Below are 11,668 nucleotides of genomic sequence, written 5' to 3'. Positions count from 1 at the left end.
AGTCGATATCACCACCAGACTATAATATAATCGATTATGTGTGCATATCGTTTCAATCAGATTGCAGATAGGTACAGACACGCGATTTCTATTGTACATAATTCACGATGGAGAATTGATACCGGCTTTTTACCACCACAAAATTAACAATTTTTCTTTGTATTTTTTTTGTGCCGTCGAGTATTGGTTATCTCGCCGCTTGATTCAATCGAATTTCAGAGTGCGGAACCTCATTTGTCGATAAAGCTAATTGGAGTAATTAATTTTCGTGATTCCTTCACCCGTCTGTTTAGCGACTCAAAAATCAAATTAAAAACCATGATTTTGTCTTGATCTGTCACTTTTTTGTCATGGGCTTTTAGGTTGAGATCGTGACAGGCTTCGGAAGGAAAATTTTCTACCTGTATGAAACACAATGACGACGTGGCGTTTCTTCAAACGAAATGTACCTAATCAAAAGATTAGTTATTTATGAATGATAAAGAATTTTTTTCAACAGCAAAAAATATGAAGAAGGAACCCTGGTCACAGCGCGTTATAATGTGACACTATAGTTTTGGTAAAGTAGGTACTATCACAATAAAGATTTAAATATTGCTGTAATAACTAGAAAATTCGGAACGAGTGACCACGATCGAAAAGAATAATACCTTACACTAGATTTTCGGTTATAGAAACAAATCGCATTTTCATTTTTCACCCGGTACTGTATTTTTGGGCAACGGTTGAAAATGATAATGGTTAATAACCGCACATTAACCATAACTAGAAATATCTTTGGTGTATGTAAATACCAATATAATTGTTGGACACAAATGCCGAGATTTTATCCAAAACGAATTTTGATTATAATATAGAAATGCGCACTTATCGCACATGCAAATGTTGTGATGACCGATAAAATAATGTAAGAGATTTCACGTCGTGTATAAGTAATCTCGCCGAGATAATCTCGATGATTTTTGCAAAAAATCTATATAATAGAGCATTCCAGTTACGGACTCTAGTCACTGTCTCATCACCATGAAGACTGTTCCGGCACTGTTCCTCGTCCTCGTAGCGGTGGCTTCTGCGACCAAAACGCACCAGTAAGATTACATATGCGTTACTTCTTGTTCTTGTTGAGTGAAATATTTACCCATACACAACTGAAATAATAATTTGGAATCAGTTCGTTCACTTGCCAAAGTTTTCGAAGTTTCAAATCGGTAGAACTACCATAGCAACGCTATTCAACCCAATTTTCAATAGTTGAAGATCAAGAATTTAGGCAACAATCAGCTCTTCCTGTATTTAGTTTGCTGCAGAGATTTCGTCATATGGTCGCGCCACATCTAATGTCATTTCTCATATCGTAGATTTTTAATCTTAATCATTCGGATCGAGCATAATTACATCGAGGTAGACAAAAAGACCAGTTGAAATGAAATGAACCAATTACAGTTGCAGCCTTGTTATCCATTCGTCAATTCATCGATTAAAAATATATTGTCCGTCTATATTGGGATCGCAGAAAAAATACTGCGATGATTGGTCCTTGTTTCTAGCATCCTCAATTATTGGCAAAGTAGCTCATTATTCTGATATTTGCTTTTATGAAATGATGCTCGATTCCTGAGTGGATTAAGATGAGTCGAGTTCAAGGATCAACATTCTATGAAAAATTTCAATAAAGAATTTTGGTAACTTTGCAGAAACACTATGAGATTCGAATGCTAGATAATTTTTGTCATTGCGTATAGAAGTTTTGAATGTTTTTTCATGCTTTTCTTCAATCAGCTTTCCACCGCTGACGTAACGATGTGTGCATCTATCGAATTTTCGACCTGACTGTGCTTCTTATACAGGAAACGATCCACCACCTATTCGGCTAATCTGAACGACTATGTCGACGAAGTGATAGAAACTCTGCAGGCGTATGTCAGTGCAAGTAGTCTTGAGCCACTATCAATTCCGAACGTCACGGAATCCTTCTCTGTGGTAAGTTGGAGTTAAATTTAATTGCAGATGACAGTTTAGAAGAAAATTAACAGAGAAAAAACTGGCAGAATAAATTTGTGTGGCAATTTTACAAATTCGATGACCACTGATGCAGGATTGCACCTTTGGCTCTATAAGGATTCGAATACAATTTTTATTTTACAGTATCTAATGAATATGTTTATACATAGGCTGCGTAATAAAATGGTGAGAAAGTTATGATTCGTGAAAAAATCGCACTCGGTAGTTTTATTTTTATGAAATTGAAAGTTTCGCGGGATTGTGTGATCCTCGCGAGTACGTAAATGGCGTAGTAGTCGATCAATTCGTGGCTATAATCTTTGAGAAAGCAAATTAATTGCTCTGGACGATCTTAACGCAAGCTAATGAATGCCCGGTAAATGTACATTATTATAGAGTGCGTAAAGTTTTATCGGTTCAATTATCGTTCTTGATGATGACGATAAGTCGCTCAGCGAAAATTGCAAGAACATGATCTTGTATAAAAATGTTATTCCAAAGCTGTTATGCGATTATCTTTACAAAAGGAAAATTTTGGGTCACCGGAAGGAGTCAGTCGGTCGTAGGGTGAAAGCCGAGGCGAGAACCAAGGCCTATGAAAGTGATTCCCATGTTTTGTAAATCTTCAACGAAAGCGAGAGTGAAATCTGTCAAGGTCTCCTCTCGGCCTGACTTCGTTCTTGCGGGCGAAAGTTGGGTCACCGGATAACCCACAGTCTGACTTACTCCTGAACCAGGTATCGAGTACGGAGTTCGGAAAAAGTACGTCGATGAGCCTCGAGTCGAGATCAGAGTGGAGCGGACGGATTAGACGCTCCGGGAAAATCATTTCTGCCAGGGAACGAACGTCAAGTCGAGTAATGCCGTTGAGCAACCGTCGTGCTCAGGGTTCGGGTCGAACGCAACGAGTCACACATTCAGCTCCAAGCTTGGAACGAGACTGATTATCGAGTGTCAACCGTTGAACACGCGAAGGATTTGCTGCGGGTGGTCGAAAGGACTCGACATCGTTGACTTTGGACGATTGAAAAGATAGACGGTCGACACAACGCACTGGCTAATTGGGATTTAGGATACGAATCGTAGAGAGATCTTCCAAGGGGTCGAAACGAATGACTGCAAGGAGTAGAAGCCGGCGGGTCGAGGAACGAAAATCACGATGATGAGGTGAAGGAGGTAAGGAGGCCACCCAGTGGAGATCCAGGTCTTCGGTTCAAGGCAATGGAAAGTGAGGCCTTACTCCAGAAAGATCTGAAACGCGGCTGAAAGCGAGAGTGACTTTGCAGGGAAAGTGAGAGTATGCGAGAATTCACCTTCTCGCCTGACGTCACTGACCTCACTCAACGTGGATCCGTATTGGCTTGCGTGCAGAAAGTGAAATCCGTACTGCTGATCACGTTGGGCTGTGAAAGATCGATTTTGCCATTTAAATTTCCGAAAGGTTTGTCAGTTGGAAATCCGCAGCGATTTCCAATGTCAAAGTATGCCTCAACTTCACTAAGATCCATTGATTCACTACTAATCTCTTGAGCGAACGGTGCTGCGAAAATGTCGTCAAACCAATGAACAACTCGGGTGACAGTCAACTTCGCATTCTAACGTTTTTGCCCGCTAATAAATACAACTTGACTATTCTCCTGCAAGGATTAAAGCTATAATTTTGATTATACATTCCTGAGTAGGTAATCCTTTTGTCTAGTAACGCTGTTACGTTCTTTTTTTTCAGACACACCTGTTGATCACCTTGAGCGGACGCCTTTCGCTGTACGACGGAGAGATGACTGGTTTGTCGTCAGTGAAACGTTACGGCGACGTAAATCTTGGATACGATGGAGAAACTCTAAGTTTCGATGCTAACATGGGAGTCGACGTAGCAACGGTGAGTAATCACCGATGGTGTACAATATAAATTACGACCTCATGATTTTAATTCTCTTTCTGAATTTTCAACGCTACCCCATTTCAGGCCGCTTACACGTACTACGCGAAACTTTTGGGCAGTCTTCATGAGACTGGAACCGCAACGGTAACCTTCAAAAAGATCGACACCACCGTGGGCTTCAGCGCAAACGTGCACAATTACACAATCGCTTTCGATTCTTTTGCGGTCAACAGCATCGGGTGAGTTGACCAAGATTCGATTTAGTTTAACGGGGGAATTGTTTTTATCGAAAATGGATTCGTCTGCAGGGTAAAGCTGTGCGACTAACTTCTACACCGTTTCTCTAAAACTCACTAATGTCCAATAATTATAAACGGGATTGGAACGCTTGAAAATTTATATCTTCCGTCATAATGACCTTATTCGAAATGTTTCAAATTCCTTCATATTCCAACCACAGAACATCCTCTGCCGAGCTGAGTGGCAACGTGCTGACTGACTGGATTGCCGACGCCGTTGCTGACATCCTCTTAGCAGTCTCCAAGAGCAGCATCATCAGCCAGATCAACAGCGAAGCTGATTCGGTATTGTCGTCCATCGTCGACGAAGCAAACGCCTACGTGACTTCACTGCTTTCCTAGATTTATACGAATGAATATTGTTGATTGAGACGTTTTACACCGCCGAACTTGTGTGCAAATTTTGACGATGCTGTCATCTTAAATACATCGTCTCTTTCTCGTTCACGAACCTCTACAACGCATTGCTATTGAATTACTGTTTTTGTTTTATTTATTACCACACTTGCCACCGTCCTCGTCAACTTCCTTGAACATCTTGCAATGAACTTTGTCACTTGTGAGAGTCGGTATATCAGTCAAGTTCATGTATACGACGCGAGCAATTCTTCGAGAGTTGAACTTCCACAACGACTTCGGAGAATAGCGTAGGGAAACTACGAAGCAGAAAAAAGCGCTAAGGAATGAAAAGCAAAAAATAACGAAGCTTTAAAGTAAAATAAGGTGATTTTATTCCTGACGAAAAATTGCAGTAAAATACAATAAATGGCATCCCTCATATGGAGTGTTTATGAAAATGCATTTCCAACAAACCATTTTTTGGTTCTTTCGGGACGATTGTAACATGTTTTTGCATTCAAAGTCATTATAGAGAGATGGATTATTATTCGTAAGAACATTTACGTGCAGTGACTTACGGTTGATGAAGAAATTTGATTTTAAAAATTTTTTTTACTTCACAGAAAATATGTACATTTATAAATGGCTAATTATTAACCTACGATAAATTAGTGAATGAAATTCTGCTAGGAGTACGAAATGGTCAATCTGCTATGTTATAGGCATCGATTATATTTCCGCACCACGAGCATTTTTACAAGTTCTAGATGCGTGTAACAAAATATTGATTTAACTCCAATGCACACGGCAGAAAGTAATTAAAAAGCAATTGGTACTTTCGTTATTACTGATAAGCCGATAATGAGTGCGCGAAATTTCTTTTAAATCTAACACCAGTCGTGAATTTTAGACAAAATATGAAATCATTATTATTATCGTAAATTTGACCGGACGATTTCGTCCAACGATTTTCATCTCTCGATTTATGTGTCCCAATAAAGTGCAGTGCGAATAGACAAATTTGAGTAACATTCACGAATTCACAGGAATTGAAAAATGTGAGAAAAAATACAATTATGACGCGGTACGATGGACAAACTCAAAAAATAATTAATTGATGAAATGAGATGAAGATAACCGGCAAAATCGACACTTTTCCATGGTATGTAAGATCATGCATGATGTTTCATACATACATGTATATTCGAGCAATCAAGCCGTGCAGGTGCCAGTCAGGCGGCCCAATCAACAGTCGATATCACCACCAGACTACAATATAATCGATTATGTGTAGGTATATATCGTTTCAATCAGATGGCAGATAGGTGTACACAAGCGATTTATATTGAACATACATAATTCACAACGTAGTTTGATACCGGTTTTTTACCACAACGAAATAACAATTTTTCTGTGTGATTTTTTTTGTCCTCGAGTATTCTTTATCTCGCCGCTTGATTCAATCGAACTTCAGAGTACCGAACCTCATTTGCTGATAAAGACAATTAGAGTAATAAATGTTCGTGATTCCTTCATCCGTCCTTTTCACAATGCGAAAATCATATTAGAAACTCTGGTTTTGTCTTAATTTTTGTTTTATTTTCGTCATGTACTTTTGGGAGGAAATCGTAAATAGTTTCGAAAGGATAATATTTTGCCTGTATTCGGTCCTAATTGCAAAGTTTGGAGAAAACTCGAAAAACACAATGACTCGATGTTGCTTCGGAAGAACCATACATTTTATTCGTCTTAGGTATCAGAAGATTTTCTTAAAATAGGTACTGTCACACTAATGATTTGAATATTATTGGAATCACTATAAAATTTGGTACGAGTGACCACGATTGAAAAGAATAATACCGTATACTAGATGTTCGGTTATAGAAACAAATCGCATTTTCATTTTTCACCCGGTACTGTATTTTTGGGCAACGGTTGAAAATGATAATGGTTAATAACCGCACATTAACCATAACTAGAAATATCTTTGGTGTATATAAATACCAAAGTAATTGTTGTACACACCTGCCGAGATTTTATCCAAATGAATTTTATCTGTAATATAGGAATATGCACTTATCGCACGTGCGAACGTTGTGGTGACCGATAATATAATATAAGAGGTCTTACGTCGTGTGTAAATAATCTTTCCGAGATAATCTCGATGATTTTTGCGAGAAAACTATATAATAGAGCATTTCAGTTACGGACTCTAGTCACTGTCTCATCACCATGAAGACTGTTCCGGCACTGTTCCTCGTCCTCGTAGCGGTGGCTTCTGCGACCAAAACGCACCAGTAAGATTACATATGCGTTACTTCTTGTTCTTGTTGAGTGAAATATTTACCCATACACAACTGAAATAATAATTTGGAATCAGTTCGTTCACTTGCCAAAGTTGTCGAAGTTTCAAATCGGTAGAACTACCATAGCAACGCTATTGAACCCAATTTTCGATAGTTGAAGATCAAGAATTTAGGCAACAATCAGCTCTTCCTGTATTTAGTTTGCTGCAGAGATTTCGTCATATGGTCGCGCCACATCTAATGTCATTTCTGATATCGTAGATTTTTATTCTTAATCATTCGGATCGAGCATAATTACATCGAGGTAGACAAAAAGACCAGTTGAAATGAAATGAACCAATTACAGTTGCAGCCTTGTTATCCATTCGCCAATTCATCGATTAAAAATATATTGTCCGTCTATATTGGGATCGCAAAAAAAATACTGCGATGATTGGTCCTTGTTTCTAGCATCCTCAGTCATCAGCAAAGAAACTTATTATTGTGACATTTGTTTTCATGAAGTCATGCTTGATTCCTGAGTGCACTAAGATGAATTGAGTTGAAGGAATAACAAAAACATTCTATGCGGTATTTGAATGAGAAATTTTGGTAACTTTGCAGAAACACCCTGAAATTCGAATGCTGAATAATTTTTCATATCCGATACAGAAGTTTGAACATTTTTTTAATACCCTATTTTGAATAATCCTTCCACCGCTTATGTGACTATGTAAGCAACCAACGGATTCTTGACCAGAGTACGCTTGTTTTACAGAAAACGCTCCACCACCTATTCGGCTACCCTGAACGACTATGTCGACGAAGTGGTAGCAAATGTGCAGGCCTTTGTCAGTGAAAGTAGTCTTGAGCCGCTGTCAATTCCGAACGTCACGGAATCCTTCTCCGTGGTAAGTTGGAGTTAAATTCAATTGCAGAAGACAGATGAGAGGAAAATTAGCAGAGAAAAAAAACCGGCAGAATAAATTTGTGTGGCAATCTTACAAACTCGCTGACTAGCGACGTAGGGTTGCAATTTATGCTCTAGGGTATAAATACAAGTTGAATTTCATAACATTTCACACACACACACACACATATATATATATATTCATTTATTGGCTGAGTAACAAAATAGCGAAGTTTTAATCCGTGAAATAATCGCCTTCTGCATTATTGTTCTTCTAAAATTAAAAGTCTCGCGGCGATCGTGTGATCCTTGATCCTAATCGATCAGCCAGGTGTTTTGAATCTTTGAAAAAGCAAATCGACTACAACAGATGATCTTAAGGCACTAATGAGTGCCCGATGAATGTATATTATTGTAGAGTGAGTAAAGTTCTATCGGTTCGATCATCGTTATCGATGACGATGATAAGTCGCTCAGCGAAAATTACTGGGTCATGATCTTGTATAAGGAGGCGAAGCCCAATCTGTTGTGCGATTATCATTCGTTTTGCAAAGTCGGAATTTTAATTGGAGTTACGCTATTATTTGTCAATGATATCATGATATTGTAGAGACTCGGAAAATTTAGCGACTATCAATAAACAAAATATGATCATGCGAACCATCAAAGGCACACGTATTGTGTATCAATCATACACTATACCCGAAAAATTTGCATAATGTTCCACGACCTACATGTGAAATGACGAATCGACTTTCAACCGATGTACTCGAATTTGATCGAATTGGGAAAAGTGGAAAGAAACCGAACTTACTTGCACTGGTGTTTTTGCTACGTGAGCATCTCTACAACGAAAGAAAAAGTGTTCACTGGATGGTAGACTTAGCCAGCGGCTTTGGCCTGGATAGTACCCTTGGCTGAAGTACGGATCTAGTTCAAGCGAGGAATGACCCGAAAGCAGTGACGGGGAAAGTCGGCTTCGAGGGCACGACGAGGAAGAGGAAAGTTTTGGGTCACCGGAACGAGTCGGTTGGTCGTAGGGTGAAAGCTGAGGCAAGAACCAAGAAGTATGAAAGCGATTTCTAGGTTTGAAAACCTTCAACGAAAGCGAGAGTGAAATCTGTCAAGGTCTCCTCTCGGCCTGACTTCGTTCTTGCGGGCGAAAGTTGGGTCACCGGATAACCCACAGTCTGACTTACTCCTGAACCAGGTATCGAGTACGGAGTTCGGAAAAAGTACGTCGATGAGCCTCGAGTCGAGATCAGAGTGGAGCGGACGGATTAGACGCTCCGGGAAAATCATTTCTGCCAGGGAACGAACGTCAAGTCGAGTAATGCCGTTGAGCAACCGTCGTGCTCAGGGTTCGGGTCGAACACAACGAGTCACACATTCAGCTCCAAGCTTGGAACGAGACTGATTATCGAGTGTCAACCGTTGAACACGCGAAGGATTTGCTGCGGGTGGTCGAAAGGACTCGACATCGTTGACTTTGGACGATTGAAAAGATAGACGGTCGACACAACGCACTGGCTAATTGGGATTTAGGATACGAATCGTAGAGAGATCTTCCAAGGGGTCGAAACGAATGACTGCAAGGAGTAGAAGCCGGCGGGTCGAGAAACGAAAATCACGATGCTGAGGTGAAGGAGGTAAGGAGGCCACCCAGTGGAGATCCAGGTCTTCGGTTCAAGGCAATGGAAAGTGAGGCCTTACTCCAGAAAGATTTGAAACGCGACTGAAAGCGAGAGTGACTTTGCAGGGAAAGTGAGAGTATGCGAGAATCCACCTTCTCGCCTGACGTCACTGACCTCACTCAACGTGGATCCGTATTGGCTTGCGTGCAGAAAGTGAAATCCGTACTGCTGATCACGTTGGGCTGTGAAAGATCGGTTTTGCCATTTAAATTTCCGAAAGGTTTGTCGATTGGAAATCAGCAGTGATTTCCAATGTCAAAGTATGCCTCAAACTTCACTGACAATGAGATCATTCACTATTAATTTTTTGAGCGAACGGCGCCGCGAAAATGTCGTCAAAACGAGCGTGTAGCCAGGGTAACAATTCACGTCATGCTCTAGTATATTTGCCAGTTTATAAAATGCAACTTGACTATTGTATTGCAAGGATTGAAGGTGTAATTTTAATTATAAATCAGCCAGAGTAATCCTCCTGCTTAATTACATTGTGACGTTCTTTTTTGAAGAAACCACTATTGATCACCTATAGTGGTCGTCTTTCGCTGTACGACGGAGAGATGACTGGTTTGTCGTCAGTGAAACGTTACGGCGACGTAAACCTTGGATACGATGGAGAAACTCTAAGTTTCGATGCTAACATGGGAGTCGACGTAGCAACGGTGAGTAATCACCGATGGTGTACAATATAAATTACGACCTCATGATTTTAATTCTCTTTCTGAATTTTCAACTCTACCTCATTTCAGGTCGCTTACACGTATTACGCGAAACTTTTGGGCAGTCTGAAAGAGAGTGGAACCGCAAAGGTAACCGCCAGGAAGATCGACACCACCGTAGGCTTCAGCGCGAACTTGAAGAATTACACATTCGCCTTGGATACTGTCGCGATCAACAGCATCGGGTGAGTTGAGCTCAATTCGGTTCACTTTGGCAAGTGAGTTTGTTTTTCCTTTTGATCGAGAATGGACTTGCCACAGGGTAAAGTTGTGCGTCTAACTCATATCCCGATGTCCTAAAATTCATCGAAACCAAATAATTACAACAGGGATTAGAACGCTTGAAAATTCACAGCCTTCGTCGTAATTACCTTATTCACAATGTTTCAAATTTTTTCAAATTCTGAACACAGACAAACCACTGCCCGGCTTAGTGGCAACGTGCTGACTGACTGGATGGCCAATGCGGTTATTAATATCGTCATAGCAGCCGTCAAGAGCACCGCCATCACCCAGGTCAACAGCGAGATTAATTCGGTATTGACGAACGTCGTCGACGAAGCAAACACCTACGTGACTACACTGCTTTCTTAGATTCGTACGAATGAACGTTGTTAATTGAGACGCTTTACACCGCCGAACTTGTGTGCAAATTTTTATGATGCTGTCATCTTAAATACATCGTCTCTTCCTCTTTCACGAACCTCTACAACGCATTGCTATTGAATTAGTGTTTTCGTTTCTTAATTACCACAATTGTTACCGTCCTCTTCAACTTCCTTGATCATCTCGCAATGAACCCTGTCAATAGTGAAAATCAGTTTCAGTCCAGTTTCTGCATATTCATCAACGTGAAACAAAGAATTCCTTGAGAATTAAACTTCCATACCGACTTTGGAGAATAACACAGTGAAACTCAGAAGAAGAAAACAGCGCAAGGGAAACTAACGAAGCTGAACTTACGCCTCAGGCGGAAGTTTAAAATGCTTTAAAGTGATTTTATTTCTGACATGAAACGGCAATAAAATATAATAAATGGAAACTCTAATAATGAGTGTTTTACAAAAATGTAGGATCGACGAAACTCGAGTGCAGCAATCTCTTAGGGTTTCTCTGAAGCGGAATAAAAGTTGCATGTTAAACTTCGAAACGGTACATTTTTACACTCGACCATAAAACCCAAACTTAATTTTCAGAATATGGCGAGTGTTTCCTTTACAATTCAGACACCATTATGGCTTTAGCAGACCGTCAGACTTTAAGATTTACTCAGAAATTTACTTCTCGGACAATTTTCAAAGCCGGTTATAAATTCGTATCTCCGTAATGTTATCATATATCAATCACAGCCGATCAATTGCCATTCGATTATCTTTCTAATAACTCAATTAAGAACCGTGTAAGTTGCGATCGATAAAGTTCTCGTAATAAATCGATAACGAAGTTGATTGTTTACTGTGTGTATACCTATAAGTACGATCTAATGATCTAATTAAAGTCGTCATGCGAAAGAGATTCCGAAATCTGAGTTCAATAATCCAA

General features: G+C 39.8%; 2 protein-coding genes across 2 annotated transcripts; both read left to right on the top strand.

The window, feature by feature from the left end:
- The first annotated feature begins 956 nt into the window (after positions 1 to 956).
- On the top strand, positions 957 to 4,657 carry LOC124179978 (mite allergen Der p 7-like). The gene is made up of 5 exons (XM_046564897.1): positions 957 to 1,088; positions 1,848 to 1,980; positions 3,728 to 3,880; positions 3,968 to 4,122; positions 4,344 to 4,657. Exons 1-5 carry the CDS (start codon positions 1,024 to 1,026, stop codon positions 4,522 to 4,524), a joined length of 687 nt encoding a protein of 228 aa, XP_046420853.1. The 5' UTR covers positions 957 to 1,023; the 3' UTR covers positions 4,525 to 4,657.
- A 2,024-nt stretch (positions 4,658 to 6,681) lies between these two features.
- On the top strand, positions 6,682 to 10,829 carry LOC124179979. The gene is made up of 5 exons (XM_046564898.1): positions 6,682 to 6,818; positions 7,585 to 7,717; positions 9,917 to 10,069; positions 10,157 to 10,311; positions 10,540 to 10,829. The coding sequence occupies exons 1-5, from the start codon at positions 6,754 to 6,756 to the stop codon at positions 10,718 to 10,720; spliced, it is 687 nt and encodes a 228-aa protein (XP_046420854.1). The 5' UTR covers positions 6,682 to 6,753; the 3' UTR covers positions 10,721 to 10,829.
- The last annotated feature ends 839 nt before the right edge of the window (positions 10,830 to 11,668 follow it).

The sequence above is a fragment of the Neodiprion fabricii genome, chromosome 4 (genome assembly GCF_021155785.1).
Source record: "Neodiprion fabricii isolate iyNeoFabr1 chromosome 4, iyNeoFabr1.1, whole genome shotgun sequence".
In the NCBI taxonomy this organism is placed as follows: Eukaryota; Metazoa; Arthropoda; class Insecta; order Hymenoptera; family Diprionidae; genus Neodiprion; species Neodiprion fabricii.
This window is presented reverse-complemented; position numbering and strand designations above follow the sequence as displayed.

What these genes read in the sequence shown, in the direction of transcription:
- LOC124179979 (XM_046564898.1), top strand. Translation starts at nt 6,754, where the DNA reads ATGAAGACTGTTCCGGCACTGTTCCTCGTCCTCGTAGCGGTGGCTTCT. An exon ending in TCTGCGACCAAAACGCACCA is followed by an intron (nt 6,819 to 7,584) that starts GTAAGATTACAT and finishes CTTGTTTTACAG; the next exon opens with AAAACGCTCCACCACCTATT. An exon ending in GTCGCGATCAACAGCATCGG is followed by an intron (nt 10,312 to 10,539) that starts GTGAGTTGAGCT and finishes TTCTGAACACAG; the next exon opens with ACAAACCACTGCCCGGCTTA.
- LOC124179978 (XM_046564897.1), top strand. Translation starts at nt 1,024, where the DNA reads ATGAAGACTGTTCCGGCACTGTTCCTCGTCCTCGTAGCGGTGGCTTCT. An exon ending in TCTGCGACCAAAACGCACCA is followed by an intron (nt 1,089 to 1,847) that starts GTAAGATTACAT and finishes CTTCTTATACAG; the next exon opens with GAAACGATCCACCACCTATT. An exon ending in TCACGGAATCCTTCTCTGTG is followed by an intron (nt 1,981 to 3,727) that starts GTAAGTTGGAGT and finishes CTTTTTTTTCAG; the next exon opens with ACACACCTGTTGATCACCTT.